The sequence below is a fragment of the Acomys minous genome (genome assembly GCF_964271855.1).
Source record: "Acomys minous genome assembly, chromosome: 14".
Taxonomy (NCBI): Eukaryota; Metazoa; Chordata; class Mammalia; order Rodentia; family Muridae; genus Acomys; species Acomys minous.
Genome location: NC_140496.1, coordinates 22,341,188 through 22,362,805, shown reverse-complemented (window position 1 = coordinate 22,362,805; position 21,618 = coordinate 22,341,188). Strand labels below are relative to the sequence as shown.

Genomic DNA, 21,618 nt, shown 5'->3' with positions numbered 1-21,618 from the left:
CAGGCTGTCCTGTGGTTGGTGTCAGGAAAGCCAAGGCTGACGGGGAGCCTTCCTGCTGTCTGGCAAGGCGAGATTGCAGTTTGCCAGGAAGGGCGGTGCTCATTACAGTCAAGGGCTGGCAAAGCATGGGAAAGGGGAGCCTTCTAGACAACCTCTCTCCTTCCTGTGGTGCAGTGTGCTACAGCGGGCAGAACAAACACATCAATCACCGCTCATGTCTCAGGGTCCAGGGATGCAGACCTGACATTCAGGAAGCGCAACTGTCTGGCTCTCTGATGGGCTGAGTTTCTGCTCAGGCGGTTACTAGAGAATAGGGAGTAGAGAGGGCTGTACTTTCCCCCCCTCCCCGCTCTTTAGAGCTTTTAGAATCCCCGGCCCTGACCCAGTGATGTCCCAGAGAACCACTGCCTGCAGATGCAGACAGAGAAGGAATAGCCAGGCCTAACAGAGGGCAGTGAGGCGAGGAGGGCCGCCTGCCTGCTGTGGGCTGAGGTGCATACCTAGAGCCTTCACGGATATCTGCCGGGTGAGTGGGGGCGGGATATTGATGCACACCAGGTCCACGTCTTGATGCAGTAAGACATCGTCAGTCCGGCTGGTGTAGAAGCTGATGTTCATCTCCTCCGCCAGCTGCTTGGCCTCCTCCTCGGTCTTTCCCCACAGGGCCTCCACGGTGAACCCTTCTGCTCTCAGCAGTGGGACTAGGACCCGGGCTGAGCTGCCAGTCCCAAAAACGCCCACTCCTGGCAGCAACTTCATCCTGGCCTCTGCTCAACAACTCATCTCCTTACAAGGGTCTCCAGAATGGAGCTGACCTTCCCGTAGTCCTGATCAAACATGGCTCCTGAAACAGAAAGGAACCGGTTAGTGATGGAGATCACACTCAGAGGAGCCTACATTCTAGGGAAATTTGGAAGCAACAAGTTCTCTGCCCCCCAAACACAAATGAAGTATTTTTCCGAAACAGAGAGCTGAAGGATCTCGTTCCCGGGACAGTGGACACCACACAGCCACCTACTAGACACACAGACAACAAACAAACAGTGAAAAGTGGACTCAAGTCCTTGGTTCTGCTCAAGTTTCTGTACAACACTGGCCAATTTAGCCTTCATGGTTTCAACCACAAAAGGAGGACTGATTTTTAAATTTAAACTTCTGACCGAGCACGCCTTTAATCCCAGTACTCGGGAAGCAGAAGCAGGTGGGTCACTGTGAGCTCAGGGCCAGCCTGGTCTACAGAGTGAGTCCAGGACAGCCAGGGCTACACAGAGAAACACTGTCTCAAAAGCCAAAACCAAAAACCTTCCTTCTTCTAAAAACTATTTATTTAATGTGTGTGTGCGCTTGAGTATATGTCTGTGTACCACGTGTGTGCAGGAAACCATGGAAGAGTTCGAGGCAGTTGTGAAACTCCGCGTGGGTGCGGGGACCAACCCAGTCCTCTGCAATAGTTATGCTCTTCACCGCCGAGCCGCTTCTCCGGCCCCTAAGCTCTTTCTTGGTGTAAACATTTACTGCTTTCCTGATATGAACTGGAAAGGGTAGGAAGAGCAGCAAACAGGAGAGAGGAAGCCGCAGCTGCAGCAGCGCTTTGAAGACACATTTGGGTAGAGGGTGGTGGAGTTTAATGGCAGAATGCTTGCTGGGCGTATGTGAGGTCAAGGGTTTGGGTCTCCAAACCAAAAAAACAAAAAGAAATTATTCTCGTTTCCTTTTTTTATATTTTTGGTTATGAGCCTAGCCTTTAATGGCTGAGCCATCTCTCCATCCCTTTTCCTTTTTTAGAACAGATATTCACCATGGGGCACTTGGAAGTCTGAGGAAGAAGTAGAGTGCCTGTGAGGCCAGCCTGGCCTACAGAGTAAGAGTCTGTCTCAAAAAAGACTGAAAAAAACAAAGAAAAAAGAAAAAGGAAGCCAAGCATGGTGACACTCACCTGTAATCCCAGCACTTGGGAGGCAGCGGCAGAGGCAGGTGGATCTCTGTGAGTTCAAGGCCAGTCTGGTCTATAGAGTGAGTTCCAGGTCATGTAAGGCTATGTAGAGACACTGTCTTAACAAAAAACACACTGAAAAACCAGGGTACCTAATAAAACTGGTGGGTTAGGTGAGTAGCTCTTGGTTCATTAAAACCATGAGGCAGAGGGACCTCACCCTGAAAGACACCACACTCAGTGAAAAGGAGGAAATACTGTTCACAGGACAGCCTGCAGCATCCTGGACTACTGGACAGTGCGCCTGTGTCTTTGTGAACCACTGAAACAAGCATGGCGTCTGCAGCTGGCAATGCCAGATCCTTTGGGACTTTTTGTTTCATGTGCATGTGTCACTAGGATACTTATTTACTTATTTATAGTCAGGGTCTTGCAGATCCTCGAGGGTGGGAGGGTGGGGGGGCCCTCAACCTATGGTCCACCTGGTCTTAGGTGCTAGGGACTGAACCCAGGCCTTCATGTGTACCAGGCAAAGCTTTCTACCAAGTGCATGCTCAGCCCTGTTTTGCGTCCACTATGGCTATGGAGCCTGGCTGGCCCCTGTACATTACCATTGGGATTTTGTCTTCCCCAATTTACTTATTTAAACAGGGTCTCACTATGAAGGCCTGCTTGCTTGGAACTCACTATGTATACACTGTTGGCCTCAAATATACAGAGATCCACCTGCCTCTGCCTTTGGTGTTGGGACTAAAAGCATGAGCCTCTATGCCCGGCTCTATAGACCATTGATTATTAAAAGCCAGGGATGTCCATAGCATCTCTACGATTATTCCTAGGACACATTTCCTTCTATTTCACACTGTACTCCTACTCTAGTCATATATGGTATATGTGTGAGTGTATAATTTGTTGTACATACAGATCCATGTACACATATATATGTAATTTATGGTTTTATTTTTTAGAAACAGGATTTTTTTTTTTTGGTAGTCCTGGTTGTCCTGGAACTTGATTTATAAACCAGGTTGGCAGCCGGGCCTGGTGGCACATACCCTTAATCCCAGCACTCGGGAGGCAGAGGCAGGTGGATCTCTGTGAGTTCAAGCCTAGCCGGGTCTACAGAGTGAGTCGAGGACAACCAAGGCTACACACAGAAACCTGGTCTCAGAAAAAATAAAAGAAAGGGAGTGGAGGTGGGGGAAAGAAAAGCAAAAATGGAAAAAAAAAAAAAAACAAAAACCAACAACGGGCTGGCTTTGAACTCAGATATCCACCAGCCTCTGCCTCCCAAGTGCTGGGATTTAAAGGCATGCACCACCACTGCCCAGAGGTGTATATATTCTTAAGCATTGGTGGTATAAAACAACAAATGGCTTAGATTTTTAAAATAACCTGTTTTACTCCCACTGACTTCATTAACACCCGTAAAGGGGCCTCTGACTTTCATCTGCCCCTATGATCTAAACAAATCTTAGCCTCACCAAGCTCCAATCACCACACGCTGGTCAGGAAGGCAAAGTACCAGTACCAGGTGATGGGGAAGGCAGTACAGAAGCTGGAAGCAGGGCTTCAAACCCTGTCACTTACCAGCTGGGCAGCCTACAGTCAGTCAGTCACTTTCTTCCTCTCCATCCGGCCCCTCCTCTCCCCTTTCCTCCCTTTGTTTCTTTGAGATGCTGTTTCATACTACAGCCTAGAGCTCACTGTGTAACTCAGGCAACTTAAACTCACAGCAACGTGCCTGTCTCAGCTTTCCCAGAGCCATGATCACAGGTGTGTTCATCTATCTTTGGACTTACAGTCTCTGTCAGCTGTGTGTGTGGAGGGGAGACACGCTATGAGCAATGCTATATGTTTGAAAATGCTTTAACTAACCCCATCATATTGTACGCTAACTAACATTTTTGAGACAAAGTGTGCATGTGCGTGTTTGTGTATGTGAGTGCTGTAGCACACGTTAGGGTGGAAGGGTTCGGGAGATGGCTCGGTGGTTAAAGCACTTGTTACACAGCAGGAATTCAGAGCTCCTGAACCAGTGTAACTATCAGGTGGACATGGCTATTCAACTGTAACTCTAGGCTTGGAAGGTGCAGACAGGATCTCCAGGGCAAGCAGGTTAGCTAGACTAGACACACCAGTGAACTCTGGGTTTGACTGAAACACCTGACTCAAAGCCCCCCCCAATGGAAAAAGGAAAAAACAAAAACAAAAACAAAAAAACAAAAACCAAAAGGCGGAGGGAGAGGCTCAGCAGGCTCTTAGCACTAAGCCTGATGACCTGAGTTCGATCCCTGGAGCTCACACCTTAGGAGAAAAGCAATTCCCACTCATTGTCCTCAGCCTCCACACTTGAGTCACAGCGTACGCATACCTATACATGTGTGCACACATGTTGCCTTACTTAGGCTTACTACTGCTATAATGAAACACCATGAGCAAAGCAACTTGGGAAGGTAAGGGTTTATTGCACTCACAGTTCATGTAACAGTTCATTATCAAAAGCAGTAAGGGAAGCCAGGGCATGGTGGCACACATCTTTAATTCCAGAAGCCAGGAGGAAGAGGCAGGTGGATTTCTGTGAGTTTGAGGCCAGCCTGGTCTACAAAGCGAGTCTAGGGCAGCTAGAGCTGTTATACAGAGAACCCCTGCCTCAAAAACCAACAACGACAACAACAACAACAACAACAACAACAACGGGGGGGGGGGGGGGAGAACGGTACAGTAAGATAAAAACAGGTGCCACGTAAAGGATTAAATGCGTGAGGCATGGGGGTGCACAGCTTTAACCCCAGGACTTGGGAGGTAAGGCAGGGGGCCTGAGAGAGTTAAAGGCCAATCCAAGCTACAGGGTGAGCCTTTCTAAAGAAACAAAAACAAAAAATACAAAGGAAAGAAAGTAGGGCATTAATGATAAATGTAATACACTTTCAAAGTTCCAAATGAAAAAGGCACGTACAACTTGGGGGTTGAACTGGCTCCTACAACATAAATGTATCCTGATTTCCTTCCCATTCCTCTGGCCACTTCTCAGACCCCTCTTGCTAGTTTCTCCTGCTAACCAGTGTACTACCACAGCTCAGGCCCTGCCCATTTCTCTTTTCTATTTATACTTACTTGATGATTCTATTAAGTCTCATGACTTTAAATACCATCTATTCCCTAGTGACTCCTAAAGTCAGCCCTAGATCCTTTGGCTTGAGGTCCAGACCAGTATAATCAACTACCTATCTGACGTCTCCACTTGAACGCTTAATATGCATCTGAAACTTCAAATGTCCAGGAAAAACACTGGTGTTTCCATTCCTCCCATGGTGGCTTCACTGAAATTGGTTAACACAGATGTTCCAATGGTTCAGTCCCAAACCCTGGAGTTATCTTTGCTTCCTTCTCACACTTGATATCTGATCCACCTACAAATCTTTTGTCAACTCTGCCTTCTGCCTTCATCTTCCATCAGAGTGCTTTTCACTTTCTGTCACCACCGCCTCAGTTCAAGTGACCATTACTCTCCTGCCTTACTGCAACAGCCTAACTGGTTCCCGCTTCCAATCTGTCTCCCCATGCTGCACCCCCAATCTACTCACAACACAGCAGCAAGAGTACCGTGATGATGACGAAAGTGTAATTGAGATCAGATTACTTGGCCAAAGGCTTCATCATGTGAAATAAAAACAAAACTCTTCCACTGACCTACAAAGCCCTACAGGACTGTCTGCACCCCTCCAACCACCAACTTTATACAAGGGCTCACTGCCGTACGTAGCTCAAACATGCCAGGGCTGCTCCTGTCTCAGGACCTCACACTCCAGACACACTCTAGGGTATAGACTCCACTTACCTCCCGCTTCCTTTCAGGTCTCCACTTAAATATGGTCTTTTTTCTTTCTATTATTTCTTTACTATTGGAGAATTGGTCCTAAAGCCTCGTGTATGATAGGCAAACATTCTATCAGCGATTTCCCAAGATCTTAACACAGTCCTACAAGAACAGGGTTAGGGTTATAGTGTTGTTGTTGCTGTTTTTACTTGCCAGCCTGCTAGAACTTATGCTCCCTAGGGACAGGTTTGAAGGGGTCTATTTTTTCCAATGTTTTATCAGATGCCTAGTAAATAATAAGTTTAATAAATTAATATTTTCTGAGGAAAAAAAAGAAAGAAAGGTTTCAGACCTGTTCTCACAAAGCCAAGAAACCAAGCCACGTTTACTGTACTGTGCTGGTGACGAGCACTTGCACAGGGCCAAGTTCAGTGCCTAGCATCCACACGGCAGCTTACAGCTAGCTGTCTGGAACTCCAGTTCCAGGGATTCTGACTAGGCCTCCTTTGACCTCCCAGGGCACCAGGCATGCACATGGTGGGCACGCACGCATGCATGCAAAATACTTGCACATATAAAACTAATAAATGTAGCCAGGTGTAGTGGTGTACCCCTTTAATCCCAGTACTCAGGAGACGGAGGCCAGAGGATCATTGTGAGTTCAAGAGGCTAGCCAGGGTTACATAGAGACCATGTCTCAAAATAAATAAAACAAAAACAACAAAAAACCCAACTAAAAACAATAAGTCAATCTAAAAACAATGTATAGAGATGGACATGGTGACTCATCCCTGTAATCAAAGCACTTGAGAAGCTCCAGGCTAACCTAGGCTACATATTGAGACCTACCTAAAATTAAAGACAAACAAACAAAAAAAGCTATATATAGCTCAGCAGGGTCTTGGGATAGGTAAGTTAATTAATAAATCTCTAGCTACAAAGTGAGATAGAAGGCTGATACTCAGTTGGCAGAGTACCTGAGCAGCATGAGTGAAATACTGTTTCAATTTCAACCTTGCCCTGTAGGCAGGTGTGCTGGCTTAACCCTAGAATTTAGGAGGTTCAAAGCCACCCTTGCCAACACAGTGCGTTCTTTTTGTTTGTTTGTTTGTTTTGTTTTTCAAGACAGGGTTTCTCTGTGTAGCCTTAGCTATCCTAGACTCATTTTGTAGACCAGGCTGGCCTCGAACTCATATCAATCTGCCTGCCTCTGCCTCCCAAGTGCTGGAATTAAAGGTGTGTGCCACCATGCCCAGCTACATAGTGAGTTCTATGTAGGCCAGCCTGGACGGCATGAGACCCTGCCTTAAAAAGAGGAAGAGGCCAGGCACGATGGTGCGCGCCTTTAATCCCAGCATTAGGGAGACAGAGGCAGGTGGATCTCCAAGATCTAGGCCAGCCTGGTCTGCAAAGAGAGTTCTAGGACACGGAGAAACATTGGGGCAGGGTGTGAAGGAGAAAGGGAGGGAGAAAAGGAGAAAGAAAGGGGAAAGGAGAGTAAGACAGAATTCCAAGGCACATGCCCCTCTAGGAAAGAGATCTGTAGTCAGGCATGGTGGCTCATGCCTGTAACCTCAACACTGAGCGCCACAGTAAATCCCTGTCTCCAACAAAACAAGGGGCACCGGCTCAGTCAGGAAAGCACTTACTATATAACTATGAGGGGACTTGTGTTTAGATCCCCAACACCCATGTACAAAGCTGGGGGGGTTGCCCCTCTGCTACTGCCAGGGCTGAGGAATCAAAGACAAGAAGATTCTTGGGGCTTGCTGGCCAACTAGTCCAGTCAAATTTGTGAAATGCAGGTTCAATGAGAGACCGGAGAGACCTTGTCTCAAAAAATAAGGTGGAGAGTAAATGAGGAGACATGTATGTTATTAATCTCTGGCCTCCATAAGCACACATGCAAACATACATACATGCACGGAACACACGGACACCATTAGCTTGAGTAGTTTGGAACAGATTCAGTGGCTCAGGAAAGCAAGCAAGCACCAGATGACAGCAGACCAACGGCCGGGAAGAAGTGCTGCCTGTCCTGTGTCTTCTCCAGAGGGCGCCCTTAGCCCAGAACCACTTTCACAGCTTTCACCCCTCCTCTCCATCACACACCAGCTCCCTTAGTCCCCCCTACAGTCACATCTCCTGCTCTCACCAGAGAAGGATACTATACCTCAAAGTTTGGAGGACCACAGCAGAGAGCATGGAGGCTGTGTTCAGTCAAAAGGAAGGAAAGTAACAGTGGACCCAAACGAATGCTAGTGACCCAAACTTAACCAGTTGAAAAGAAACATGGCACTAATGAAGCCTCCCTGTCTTCCAGCTGCTTAATTTCTCCAGACTAAGGGAAGTTAAGCACCATTAGGATAACCCAAATAACCTACAGTGCTTACAGCACCGCTCCTCAGCTACTTTCCAGCTCTCCACCTCCGGCTTTGCCCCAGGCTTGCCACCATCCTCAGTATGAGCCTTCAGTTCTTCTTTGAGACTTTGGTCTATGCCACTTACTCTGCCTCCTCAGAACTGTCAGTTCTTCTTGTCCGCACACTCCCTCAGAGAGCCTGGGTCCTTAGCTACTGTAAGCGATTCAGTTCAGTGTCCCCACAGCAACAGGGCCTTGGCTTTCTCAGTGCTTGCCACATGTCAACTATCCATCATCTGTCAGGATGGCAGTATGAGGCTTCTCTCACACCGCTGCCCCCCCCCCAAAAAAAAAACACAGCATGGCATTTGACAGAGTAGAGGCTGCAGAACCACTTAGCGACTCAATGAACACAGCAATGGGTGGACGGAAGAATGAACGAACTAAATCAGGTCCAAGCCTGTGAGGAGGCCACACTGATTAGAAGCTCTTAATTTCTTGTCTTTTTGATTTTAGATAAATGATTATTTTTAAACCTTAAGAGCAAAAACTGGGCTGGTGAGATGGCTCAGTGGGCAACGGTGCTTGTCACCAAGCCTGACAACCTGAGTTCAATCCCTGGGGCGAAAGGAGAGAACTGACTCTAACAAACTGTCTTCTGACCACTACATTAAAAATGTGGCATGTGCGCGTACACACACACACACACACACACACACACACACACACACACACACACGAATAAATGCATTTAATAAAAATAGAGGCCTGTGGGGGTTTTTGCTTGGTTGGTTGGTTTGGTTTTTCAAGACAGGGTTTCTCTGTGTAGCCTTGGTTGTCCTGGACTCACTTTGTAGACCAGGCTGGCCTCGAACTCACAACATCCGCCTGCCTCTGCCTCCCAAGTGCTGGGATTAAAGGCGTACACCACCACGCCCAGCTCTGTGGTTTTTTTTTAAAGGAATGTAAACTACCTGAAGTATAATCTCACTTAAATAATACTATAGAATTCTCACCCTAAGGAATGCCATGATTTAACATCTAGTCAAAGAAGAATCTTCAAAATAGGATAATTCTTTTTCTTTGTTTGTTTTGTTTTAAAGAGGATTTATTTATTTATTTATTATGTATACAATGTTCTTCATGCACTCCAGAAGAGGGCACCAGATCTCATTACAGATGGTTGGGAGCCTCCATGTGGTTGCTGGGAATTGAACTCAGGACCTTTGGAAGAGCAGGTGGTGCTCTTAACCTCTGCACCATCTCTCCAGCCCTTGTTTTGTTTTTTGAGACAGGGTTTCTCTGTGTAGCCTTGGCTGTCCTGGCCTCACTTTGTAGACCAGGCTGGCCTCGAACTCACAGAGATCTGCCTGCCTCTGCCTCCCAAGTGCTGGGATTAAAGGCATGCGCCACGTCACCCAGCAACATAGGATAATTCTTGAGGACAGTAAAAGAGATTTAAAAAAAGAAGAAAAGAAAGGGGCAAATGTGTGGCCCAGTGGTAGAGCTCAGTTTACATGTACTGAGCCTGTGCACAATCCTCAGTACCAATGCAAACAAACAGGAAAATAGAAAACACAGGTTATAAAAAGGCCACCTTTTTGCTTTGCAAAAACTAGGAACCTGTTGGGTACCATTTGACTTTTAGCAACAGTTATATGCCAAAATTTAATTAGGAATGTAACTCTGATTGTCCCCTAGCCTTTCTTATAACCTGTTTGATATCCAGAATTGAGCAGTATGGTAGACAAGCTAACAAGACGGTAGGACTGAACCCAAAGAACACAGGCAACCACACCTCCTCCTCAGAGCTGGCGCCAGAGAGAAGCAGCTCTGAACAAGTTCAAAGCCAAGGTACGAGCTACAGTTTGGTCACAAATCCCCAACAGCCAGCTGGTAGCTAGTCTGAAATGCTAACATGAATGCTTCAGAGCCGCGGGACAACGCTTTTTCACCTGCAATTATCTTCCAACTGAAAATCAAGAGATGAAGCTGGCAGAAGTGATGCACACCTCTAATCCCAGCCCTTAGCGGCTGAGGCAAGAGGACCACTGAGGTTTAGGCCAGTCAGCCTTGGCCACACAGCAAAAGTTTCTGAATTTGAGACCAGCCAGGGCAACACAGAGATAACCCTGCCTCAGAAACAAAACTAAACAAGCACAACCCAAAACAAAACAAACAATAAAAAGCAGGCTTGTGAGATGGCTCAGGGCTTGCTGCCAAGCATATCTGTCTGAGTTCGGTCTCTGGGACTCATGTGGTGGAAAGAAAAGACACTCAATGTAAGTTGTCCTTTCACCTCCACAACTATGTGCGCACACGCAGGCACGAAAAACAAACAAAAACCAGAAAAGCAAAGGGGGTGGGAGGGATAAGGAAGGAGAGAGGGGAGGGAAAGAACAGAAAAGTTAGAGAGGGGGAGAGGAGGAAATAGGTATTGACTCTTGCCAATTGTTTTCCATGAATATTGTTTATCTGAACAGTGCCTACACTGACTCTGTGACATCTGTCACACATTTCACCTTCCCACTGGGAGCAAAACCAAAAGCAGGACAAAGCTGCCATCGCTCAGCTCCAGTAGCTGACAGGGCAGTCAGCTGTTAGGCAGCCACCACCGGTCGGAGCACAGAGGCACCAGCTCCTCTCCACTCTCTGCACTCAGGACCAGTCACTGGCCTGATGACCTACTCTGCGAAGCACGACTGTGCCATAAAGGAGAAGTGACTGTAAGCCCACAGAGGCACTTAGTGTGTCTCAGGTTACAGAGCCCCAGCTGGAGTGAGAGAAGCCTCTGCCAGCCCCACCACATCTTTATTGAGTTCTGTTTGTTTCTTTGCAGTTATATTTGTTTCCTTAGTGTGCACACTTGCAGAGGGCAGAGGACAACTTGCAGCACTTGGCTCTCTCCTCCTATGTAGATACTAAGACTCAAACCCAGGTTGTCAGGCTAGCAGCAAGTGCCTTTACCCACTGAGCCTTCTCACAGGCTCTTTAGAATATATCTGTAATACGCCGGGCACAGTGGCACATGACAGTAATCCCAGCCCACAGGAGACCAAGGTAGAGGTCCTAGGCCACCGCCACCAACAGTCACCAGACTTCTCCATTCATTCTTTCCCCACCACTTTTAGTCACAAGGAGTCAGGCGCCATGCCAGGACCTGGGACACAGGAGTGAACCACACAGGCCCTGTCCCTGGGTCTCCGTTTCCATGTCTTGCTTGTCCCTACATGAACACAAACTGGTGTGACCTGGGAGCCGGGCTGTGACAAGCCATGTGGTATCAAACACTGGTTTGTCTTATGGCACGGAGGGCAAACTCTCCCATGACGCACTTGTCTCAGCCACCCCAGACACAGTATGTTACACAGGTTGGTTTTCCTTGTGGCACCAAGAACAAGGTGAATTTTTATTTATGATGCTTTTCAGTTGACATAGCCTTTAGGTTTTCACCTTCTTTTTTGCTTGTTTATGTTTTGAAGGCAAAAATCACAATATATAGCTTTGAGCTCACTATATAGAAGAGGCTGGCCTTGAACTCACAGAGATCCTCCTGCCTCAGCCTCTCAATTGCTGAAATTACAGGCATGAGCCACCCTGTCCACTTTTGGTGCACTTGTATGCAGCACTGTGCACAGCAGGGCCAGCGGCTCAGTGGGTAAAGGCACTCACCCCCAGGCTTACAGACCTGAGTGGAATCCCCAAAACCATCCTGGCAGGAGAGAGCCATCAGGCGCAAAAGGCTATGTGTGTTGCCTCTTAGCACCCCAAAGCGCACACCGGCCCCCAGGTCGTCTCCCCCCTGCTCGAGCGTCAGCTCCTGGCCTTCCCTCCCCAGCTTCTCATTCTCCTTTAACCCGCCCACCCAGCCGTGCTCGCTCTCCTTCCTCTTCCTCTCTTGGTCTCCTTTGCCCGAACTCTTTTTCCTCCTCTCTTACACCCCCTCCCTTCTCTCTTGGCCATGTCCAGTCCACTACCTTCCCTCCTCGTCTGGACTCTTCCAGATGCCTCTGGCTATATGCTCCCTCACAGCAACAACAAAAAATCTTCCCTCAACTATACCTTGGAGTGGTCATGGCCTCGGTTTATACATCTGGTGCTGAAACCCTCAATTTATACAAGAAGCAAGCTCCCACAAGTTGTCCTATGACCTCCACACTTGCACTGCAGCAAGCACATTCCCAGGGGTGCAGACACACACACACACACACACACACACACACACACACACACACACACAGTAAATAAATAGAAAAATCTGCTTATTAGCTGCTTAGCTCTATCTTCTAGTTAACTATGGGATGTAAACTAACGAAATCACTTTTTTTTTCTTTGCCCACCACCCCTTTTTTCTTTTGTTGCTGTGTAATTAAAGGGTCAGCTGTAAAACAAAGGTTATACACAGGATGTGCCTAACTGAAAACTTTCATTCATTTAAGTATTTAGAATTTTCTGTTTCTGTTTATTTTATTGGTTTTGTTTTTCCCTACAGGGCTTCTTTGTATAACAGCTCTGGCTGTGCTGGACTCACTTTGTAGACCAGGCTGGCCTTGAGTTCACACACAAAAATCCACCTGCCTCTGCCTCCCGAGTGCTGGGATTACAGGGGTGCCCCATCTCACCCGGCCTTCTGTTCCTGTTTAAATGATGTCTTGTCCACTATTGAGACTCTACATTCTTCCAGGACAAAAACTATGTTTTCAGTATCAAGCAGATTCTAAGTCCCTGAAATTTAATACTTCTAAATACACAGCAGATAACATTCCTTTATAATTTGGTATTTAAGTACATTAAATGTTCTCTGGAGAGCAATCAATATATTAGGGATATTAATCACTGGAAGAAAATTTCAAATAAACAGCATGTGTACTGACTTGTTTCATGGCAACTAGACCCAGGCTTGAGAGACAGAAACCTCAACTAAGAAAATGCTTTCATTAAAAAAACAAAAAACAAAAAACAAAAAATGGCCGGGAATGGTGGTGCATGCCTTTAATCCCAGCTCTCGGGATGCAGAGGCAGGCGGATCACTGTGAGTTCGAGGCCAGCCTGGTCTACAAAGTGAGTCCAGGACAGCCAAGGCTACACAGAGAAACCTTGTCTTGAAAAAAAAAACCTAAATAAATAAAATAAAGAGATCAGGTTGTAGGCGAGCCTGTAGGGCCTCTTAATTAGTAACTGATGTGAGAGGAACAAGCCCATTGTGGGCGGGGCCGCCCTGGCTGGTGTCCTAGGTTCTGTGAGAAGGCTGAGCAGGCCAGCAAGGAGCACACTCAGTGGCCTCTGCACCAGCTCCTGCCTCCAGGTTCCCTCACTGTTTGAGTTCCTGTTCTGATTTCCTTCGATTATCAACAGTGATGTGGAAGCCTAAGCCAAATACAGCCTTTCCTCCCCAGGTTGCTCTTGGTCGTGGTGTTCCAGCACAGCAATCGTGAGCCTAAGCAGCACGATCAAGATCAAAGCCAGCAAGATGCCTCAGTAAGCCAGAGCTTGGTATACAAGCCTGACGACCTGAGTTTGAGTCCCAGAACCCACATAAAGGAAGAAGGTCAGCACCAACCCCAAAAAGCTATTTCTGACTTCCACATGCCGTGACATGTGTGTGCCCATACAGGAACGTTCACCCCACCCCCGCCCAGCCCCCTGACCCCCTCAATGTGTAATTACAACAAATTATTTTCAAAGTAACATCTTATAAGAAAATGGTATATTAAATCATTTGCTCCACAGCCCCCATTACAAGCTGGGTCTCCTCAACACTCCACACAGGATTATAAATGCAAAAGGCTGAAAAGACACAGGAAGTACAGTTAACCCCTTCTCTCTGACAACCCAAGAATCCCTAGTGGGTCAAACATACCATCTCACAGGCTCCTAGAACCGCTCCCCTCAGAGATAACTAGCATGTGTCGCATGGGGCTCCAGAAATTACTAATCAGATGGATATCCTCTTTTGGAATGCAGTCTACCAGTAAGGACCAAGGAGGTGGTGGGATGGTAGTGTTCAGTGGTAATCTTACTTGCCCAGTAAACACATGTCCAGTACTAAATAACAAAACAAAACAAAACAAAACCCAAAACATAAGACCAGAGCTGGGCAGTAGTAGCGCACAGGCAGGCAGAGCTCTGTGAGTATGAGTCCAGCATGGTCTACAAAGCAAGTTCCAGAACAGCCAGAGTGGTTATAAAAAACAAAAGAAGGGCTAGAGAGGTTAAGAGCACTGACTGCTAATTGATCCTGAGTTCAATTCCCAGCAACCACATGGTGGCTCACAACTATCTACAATGTGATATGATGCCCTCCTTCTGGCCTGCAGATGTACACAAAGGCAGAGCACTGTATAATAATAATAATAATAATAATAATAATAATAATAATAGTAGTAGTAGTAGTAGTAGTAGTAGTAATAGTAATAATAACAACAACAACAACATTAGAGATGGCTCAGTGGTTAAGAGCGTCACCTGCTCTTCCAAAGGTCCTGAGTTCAATTCCCAGCAACCACATGATGGTTCACAACCATCTGTAATGTGATCTGATGCCCTCTTCTGGCCTACAGATGTACATGAAGACAGAGCACTGTATACATCATAAATAAATAAATAAATAAATCTAATTTTTATTGTTTTTAAATTATCTGTATTATCAGTAGGCCAGGCTAGCAATCAATGAAGACACAGACACTTATTATATTTTAAAATAGCCTTAGTTAACCTGGGGCAGGGCAGATATCGATCCCCTTAACTATTTTTCATAGTGGGGCAAGTATGGGATCCCTGCCTCAGTCCTATGCCATCTGTTTCCAATAACTTCTATCAAGCTACCTTCCATCCAAAAATCCCAAATATTTGTTAATGTTCTTTATGTGGGCCGGATTCTCCATCCATGGCGGTCATGTGTTTTTCTTCTATCTAACTCATGGCGGCCTCCTATTCCTATCCCCTTCAGGTCTCTCTCCTGCTCTTTTTCCTCTTCCTCCTTCTGGCGGTCTTTTTTCTTCCCAGAATTCCTCTCTACCCTAGCCCCACCCATCTCCTTTGCCCTGCCCAGGTGGGATGGCTTTTTGGTGGGTCACAGAGACAGCAAGCAGTAATTAGCATCAAAATACATCAAACCCCCTAACTTTTTTTGTTTTGTTTTGTTTTTGTTTTTGTTTGAGACAGAGTTTCTCTTTGTAGCCTTGGCTGTCCTGGACTCACTTTGTAGACCAGGCTGGCCTGGAACTCACAGCTATTTGCCTGCCTCTGCCTCCCGAGTGCTGGGATTAAAGATGTGCACCACCAGGCCCGGCTGAAATCAATAAATCTTTTTTTTTTTTTAAACCAAAAGAAAAAAAAACTTAAAAAAAAAAGTAGGAGGGGTGGTGGCTCAAAAAAATAAAAAAAAGGATGAGGATGTCTGATTTTTTTTCTCAATATCTCTTTTTTATTTGTTTGTTTTTCGAGACAGTTTCTCTATGTGTATCCCTGGCTGTCCTGGACTTGCTTTGTAGGCCAGGCTGGACTCAAACTCACAGCAGTCCGCCTACCTCTGCTTCCTGAGTGCTGGGATTAAAGGTGTGAGGCACCACACCCGGCCCCATAACTGACTTTTTATGTAAGACAAGTAACACCTTTTTTATTATACTACATACAAATTCTCAACAATACCAAAATCTCTGATTCAATTTTCTCCTAACTGTTCTCTGGCTCCATCTGTGGCTCTACCTAAGAATCAGCCCATTATGAATTTGCACAAGTGAATTTCTAAGCACTAGAAACGCAAAAAGGCCATTTCCCCTGTCCAATTAACGGCACCTGATTCCCCCGTTTGTCTTTCTTCTTTCTCTTTTTCTTCCTGCCCACCCACCCCCTTCTGAGACAGAGTCCCACTATGTAGCTCTGACTGGCTGAGAACTCACAAACACCCACCTGCCTCTGCTTTCCTACCGCTGGGATTAAAGGCGTGAGATTAAATGCTAGGCCTGGCTAATTCCTGTCTAATGGCCTCTTTCTCAACAGTAAAACCAGAAAACCAGCTCAGTGAAAGTATTACTGGCTTATCTGGTAAGAGTTCCTTGCAGTTGACCTGTCAAACACCAGTGATTACTTTATTGCAGGTCAGACTTGATAGCTGCCCTCACTTACCCTGAAAATGGAGTGGGTGCTATGCAATTATTTGTCAAAGGTTTCATTGCCATAGTAACATAGGAACACATGGAGAGTCTCCTGTAAGTCCACTCTCCTCTGAAAAAAAGTGTTAGACTGCAGAACTCAGAAGGGGGGGGAGGCGGAATGCACACAAACCCCTGAAACACAACGTAGCCACAGCTAAGCTGTACATACCCTACCATAACAAAGCCTCAGTAGTTAAACCTACTTACTGCTCTAGGCAGTGGTGGCACACGCCTTTAGTCCCAGCACTCAGGAGGTAGAGGCAGGCAGATCTCTGTGAGTTCAAGGCCAGGCTGGTCTACAAAGACAGTTCCAGGGCAGCCAGGGCTACACAGAGAAACCCTGTTTTGAAAAACCAAGGGGGGTGGGGCGGGTGTGGTGGCGCACGCCTGTAATCCCAGCACTCGGGAGGCAAAGGCAGGCGGATCGCGGTGAGTTCGAGGCCAGCCTGGTTTACAAAGCGAGTCTAGGACAGCCAAGGCTACACAGAGAGACCCTGTCTCGAAAAACAAAAACAAAAAAATAAGACAAAAAGACAAAAAAACAAAAAAAGAAAAAGAAAAAGAAAAACCGAGAGGGGAAAAAACCCAACAACAAAACAAAAAGGACTTATTGCTATGGCAGAGGACTGGGTTCACTTCCAGCACACAATGGCAATTCACAGCCACCTCTAACTCCATTACTAGGAGATGACACCCTCTTCTGGCTCCACAGGCACCAGGTATGCATATGGTGTACATACACACATGCAGGCAAAACACTCATAACTTTAAATAAATCTAGACAAAAAATTAAAGTGGTAGTGCATGCCTGCGATCCCAGCACTCAAGACCAGAGGCAAGGAGATTGCAGAAAGCTTGAGGCCAGTCTGTACTTTATAGTAAGAATGGAAAGTAGAGAACACATGAACAAACAACATCAACAAAGCCCTAGAGAATTCAGATATGAGATTTCTGTAGTAATGTATACCTCAGAGTGAGCTCTTATCTCAAAAAACATATGCAGCCAGGCATGGTGTTATATAGCTCTAATTGCAGCACCCAGGAGTAAGAGGCAGACAGATCTTCGTAAGTTCAAATCCAGGACAGACAGCATTACATATATGGTTAAGAACCTGTCTCAGTGAAAACATACTCATGATTTTTTTTTTTAATGTATATTGTATTCTGCCTGGATGTAATGCCTGCAGGCAAGAAGAGAGCACCAGATCTTATTATAGATGGTTGTGAGCCACCATGCGGTTGCTAGGAATTGAACTTAGAACCTTTAGAACAGCAGCCAGTACTTTTTTTTTTTTTTTTTTTTTTTTTGGTTTTTCGAGACAGGGTTTCTCTGTGTAGCCCTGGCTGTCCTGGACTCACTTTGTAGACCAGGCTGGCCTTGAACTCACAACGATCCGCCTGCCTCTGCCTCCCGAGTGCTGGGATTAAAGGCGTGCGCCACCACTGCCCGGCTCAGCAGCCAGTACTCTTAACCTCTGTGCCATCTCCCCCCCCACTTTTTTGCTCTTAATCATGTAAAAAGATTTATATATATTGTGTGAATTAGGAGGCCAGAAGAGAGTGCCCCAGCCCCCTCAAACTGGATTTATGGGTGGCTGTGAGGCACCATGTAAGTGCCAGGAAACCAACCCCATCCTCTGCAAGAACATCAAATGTTCTTCCCTTCCCACGCCCCAAGACAGGGTTGTTCTCTGTGTAGCCTTGGCTGTCCTGGACTCTCTTTGTAGACCAGGCTGGCCTCGAACTCACAGAGATCCAACTGTCTCTGCCTCCCAAGTTCAGGGATTAAAGGTGTGCAACACCATGCCTTGCTATATCAAGTGTTCTTAACCACTAAGCCGTATCTCCACTCCACCCCCCACTTTATGTTTTTGAAACATGGTCTTAATATGCAACCCAAACTGGCCCAGAACTTGCCATCCTCCTGCCTCTACCTCCTGGGTGCTAGGATTACAGGCACGTATCAACCTCACTCAACTTGAATTTCTTCACTCACACACACACGTGCCCCAGGGAGGTGGCTGATCAGGTAAAAAGCACCTGCTTCGAAGCCTGACACTAAATAAAATTCTACCCTCAAGATCCAATGGCAGGACCAGCTGTCCCTGGCTGCCACATTCATGTACGCAGAGTAAGTTAATAAGATATAAAAACTATTTTTAATGGAAGATTACAGATGTAGCTCAGTTCATACAGTGCCTTATAAAACCAGACACAGTGGTACATGGAGGCAGGAAGATCGGAAGAGTGTAGGGTCACCTTCAGCTACACAGTGAGTTTGAGGCCAAATCTCAATAAATAAATTGGATAAATAAAGGATTACCACAGACCAATAATTTGGCAGGAAAAGTGAGACAACCACATGGTAAGAGAACATTCCTTCTAACAGAAATTTCATCTGTAAAATAGGGATTCTACCAACAGAACTGCCTACAAAAATCTCCACTTCTTGGTCCCAAAAAGCATGTTTTAAATTCATAGCCCTAGGCTGGGGCAGTGATGGCACACACCTTCAATTGCAGCACTGGGGAGGCAGAGGCAGTCGATCTCTGAGTTCGAGGCCAGACTGGTCTATAGAGTGAGTTCCAGGGCAGCCAAGGCTACACAGAGAAATCTTGTTTTGAAAGAAAAACAAACAAGCAAGCAAACAAACAAACAAACCCCATAGTCCTAAAGCATTAATTTCCTCCTGTTTTCTGTAAAATGGGTGTCCTGAAACTCTTGTGTTCTCCGGTGTAGGTTTTCAGAAGGAAATGTTTCCTTGTAACAAATGAACCTCCCTTCCCCTTCTTGAAGACAATCATCTTTTCCTTATCACTCAATATCATAATAGCGTTGTGTCTTCCTTTTCTAGTTTAACGGCTGATTCTTTCAACTGAGTGGTCTTCCCTGATAAAAAGTCTTTATGCCCACAGATCATAAAGGTAGTGCCGCGGCTGAGTTTTGATTTCCTCCTCACGTATTTTGTCCTTAGCATGAGACTAAGAACAATGTACATAAATAAATGTAAGAGAGCTTCCTTGCTGTCTCCCCAGTGCGGTTGATACCTTTCCATGTCTTCCTTGTCCTTTAGATCCTGCAGTCTGGAAGGCAAACTGTTCCCGTGCCCATCTCCCAGCCTCGTCATCCCTCACCGTTCAGGTGTAATACAGCCTTGACAGGAACACCTTATTTCATCTTTTGTTTCCACAAGTCCATCAGTTTTGTTTTGTTTTGTTTTGTTTTTCTTTCCTGAGCTACAAAAGTAGGCCAGGGCCGACCAGGATACAGCACGGGATACCGAGGGCTGCCAAGGTAAACCAAACGTTTCTAGGGTGTTCCTTTTTCAAGCTTTTACCTGAACACCAGTTTCTTGTATCTTTGCTGCCTCAAAGTCCCATCACATTTTACAAGAGGATGGACCAGTTAGCCACGCGACGAGTCCTTTGTCTGAAGTTTCCACACCTCACAAACCCTCACCCACAAAGCGCTCATCCTCACACAGGTACCGAGTGGTCGGCTCCGCACTGGGCGGGGCATCTTATGCTTTCACATCTCTATAGGGATGGGTTAGGTTCAAGATCCTACAGGATCCAAAGTTCTGCGTCAATAAGTGCAGGTCCTATCTCTAAGGTAGAGAAAGCGACCCTCGGGGCGACCCTCGTATTCCGTGCAGTGCACATACTGGCTTTTAGCACAGGCCCCTCTTCCAGCCAGGGCCCCGCGTATATTCGCCTCCAGCCTCAGGAGCCCGGCGGCGGCAGAGGCCGGGCCAGCGCCCGCTCCCGGCCGCGCCATGCCCTCCTTCGCCCTCACCCGCAGCCGGCTGCCTCTCACCTGGTACGCTGGCATCGCCCGCCCAGAGCGGCACGAGAGAACATGGATCCGGACACGTTTCGGAGGCCGCCCGTCCGCCCTGAGGGTAGGGCTAGTGCGGATAAGCGGGCACCGGAATCCAGCGCACCGATACCGGGAACACGCCGCCTGGTTTCTAAGGAACCGGGGGCTCTGGCTGGGAGGGGCGGGGCGGCTGGCGAACAGCGCATGCTCTGTGACGGGAGTGGAACCGCGCGAGGAGGGGCTGGGATGGAGAGCCGCGCATGCTCGCGCCTTGGGGCGGTGCTTGTGAAACCGGCCCGGAGGCCGTTGCTTTTTCGATTTCTGGGGTTAGCTATTGATGCCAGGGAGCTTCCAGCTACAGACGCTCTCAGATTTGCCAACTGGCGTCAAGAATGTAGACGCCGGTGGTGGTGGCGCACGCCTTTAATCCCAGCATTTGGGAGGCAGAGGCAGGTGGATCTTGGTGAGTTCAAGGCCAGCCTGGTCTACAAAGTCAGTCTAGGACAGCCAGGGCTGTTAGACAAAGAAACCCTGTCTAGAATAATGCAGATACTTTAGAGGTTTTCCCTGGGATAAAGGAAGATCTCGACAGCAGCCTATGTTTGTAGAAACTCAGTTATCTCCAACTAGTCGGATTTCGTGACTCGTAAAGTTTGGTTTTCTGGTTTGCTCAGGTGTCGCCTGGTGGCTTCCTCTGGGTATTCTTTGGTTATTCCTTAAATGTCATTTCTCTTTTAGACTGAGACCTCAAGTTCCCTTGACCTCTTTATGGAGCCTGTATTCTCCCAAGGAAACCGATTTTGTAATGAGGTTGTCCTTGGTTTTACCAGACAGCTATTATGGTGAAGTCGGTAGTGTGAAATTGATTCTGTAGAACGTGACTGGGGTTTTATTTTATTTTATTGAGACAGGGTTTCTCTGTGTAGCCTTGGCTGTCCTGGACTCGCTTTGTAGACCACGCTGGCCTCGAACTCACAACGATCCACCTGCCTCTGCCTCCCGAGTGTTGGGGATTAAAGGCGTGCGCCACCACCGCCCAGCAGTGACTGGATTTATTCTGTGTGAGAAGACTCTCTTGGTTACTTCTTAGCTGTAGAAAGTTAGGCTCTCAGTCTTCATCCCACAGCAGGCTGGGATGACAGAACACGCCTGCTGAGCTGAAGTGGGTTCTGTGACCCTTTTGCCCGTTAGAGGACTTGGCACCATCACCACTATGTCTGTCCCTACCAGAGCAGCTTCAGTGAAAGGAAATCGCAACTTTGACCCTTTCTCTTCAAATGGCCCTTTATCTCCGGTCCACTATTGTCAGAAAGGATCAGAGTTAAAATGGGAATGTATACCCCGGCATGGTGGCGCACACCTTTAGTCCCAGCACTCGGGAGGCAGAGGCAGGCGGATCGCTGTGAGTTCGAGGCCAGGGCTGCATAGAGAAACCCTGTCTCATAAAAACAACCAAAAGAGAGAAAGAAAAAAGAATTCTAGGTACTGGGGATGTACCTTAGGGATAGCACTTGCCTAGTATACGTGA

At 46.9% G+C, this 21,618-nt stretch overlaps 1 protein-coding gene and 1 long non-coding RNA gene across 3 annotated transcripts in view; both read right to left on the bottom strand.

Moving 5' to 3' along the window:
- GFOD2 (Gfo/Idh/MocA-like oxidoreductase domain containing 2) overlaps positions 1-20,296 on the bottom strand; it is a 30,973-nt gene extending 10,677 nt beyond the window's left edge. Inside the window, exons 1-2 of one of the 2 annotated variants that reach the window (XM_084755553.1) lie at positions 20,088-20,296; positions 501-844 (exon numbers count right to left, since the gene is read on the bottom strand). In XM_084755553.1, the coding sequence (XP_084611679.1) occupies positions 501-759 (259 nt within the window). In that variant the 5' untranslated portion in view covers positions 760-844; positions 20,088-20,296. Of the gene's footprint in view, positions 1-500; positions 845-19,318; positions 19,807-20,087 lie in introns of those variants that run through there. The other variant, XM_084755554.1, reaches the window with a different exon arrangement.
- Positions 1-21,618, bottom strand: part of LOC311582430 — a 222,632-nt gene that overhangs the window by 42,195 nt on the left and 158,819 nt on the right. The window lies entirely within an intron of this gene.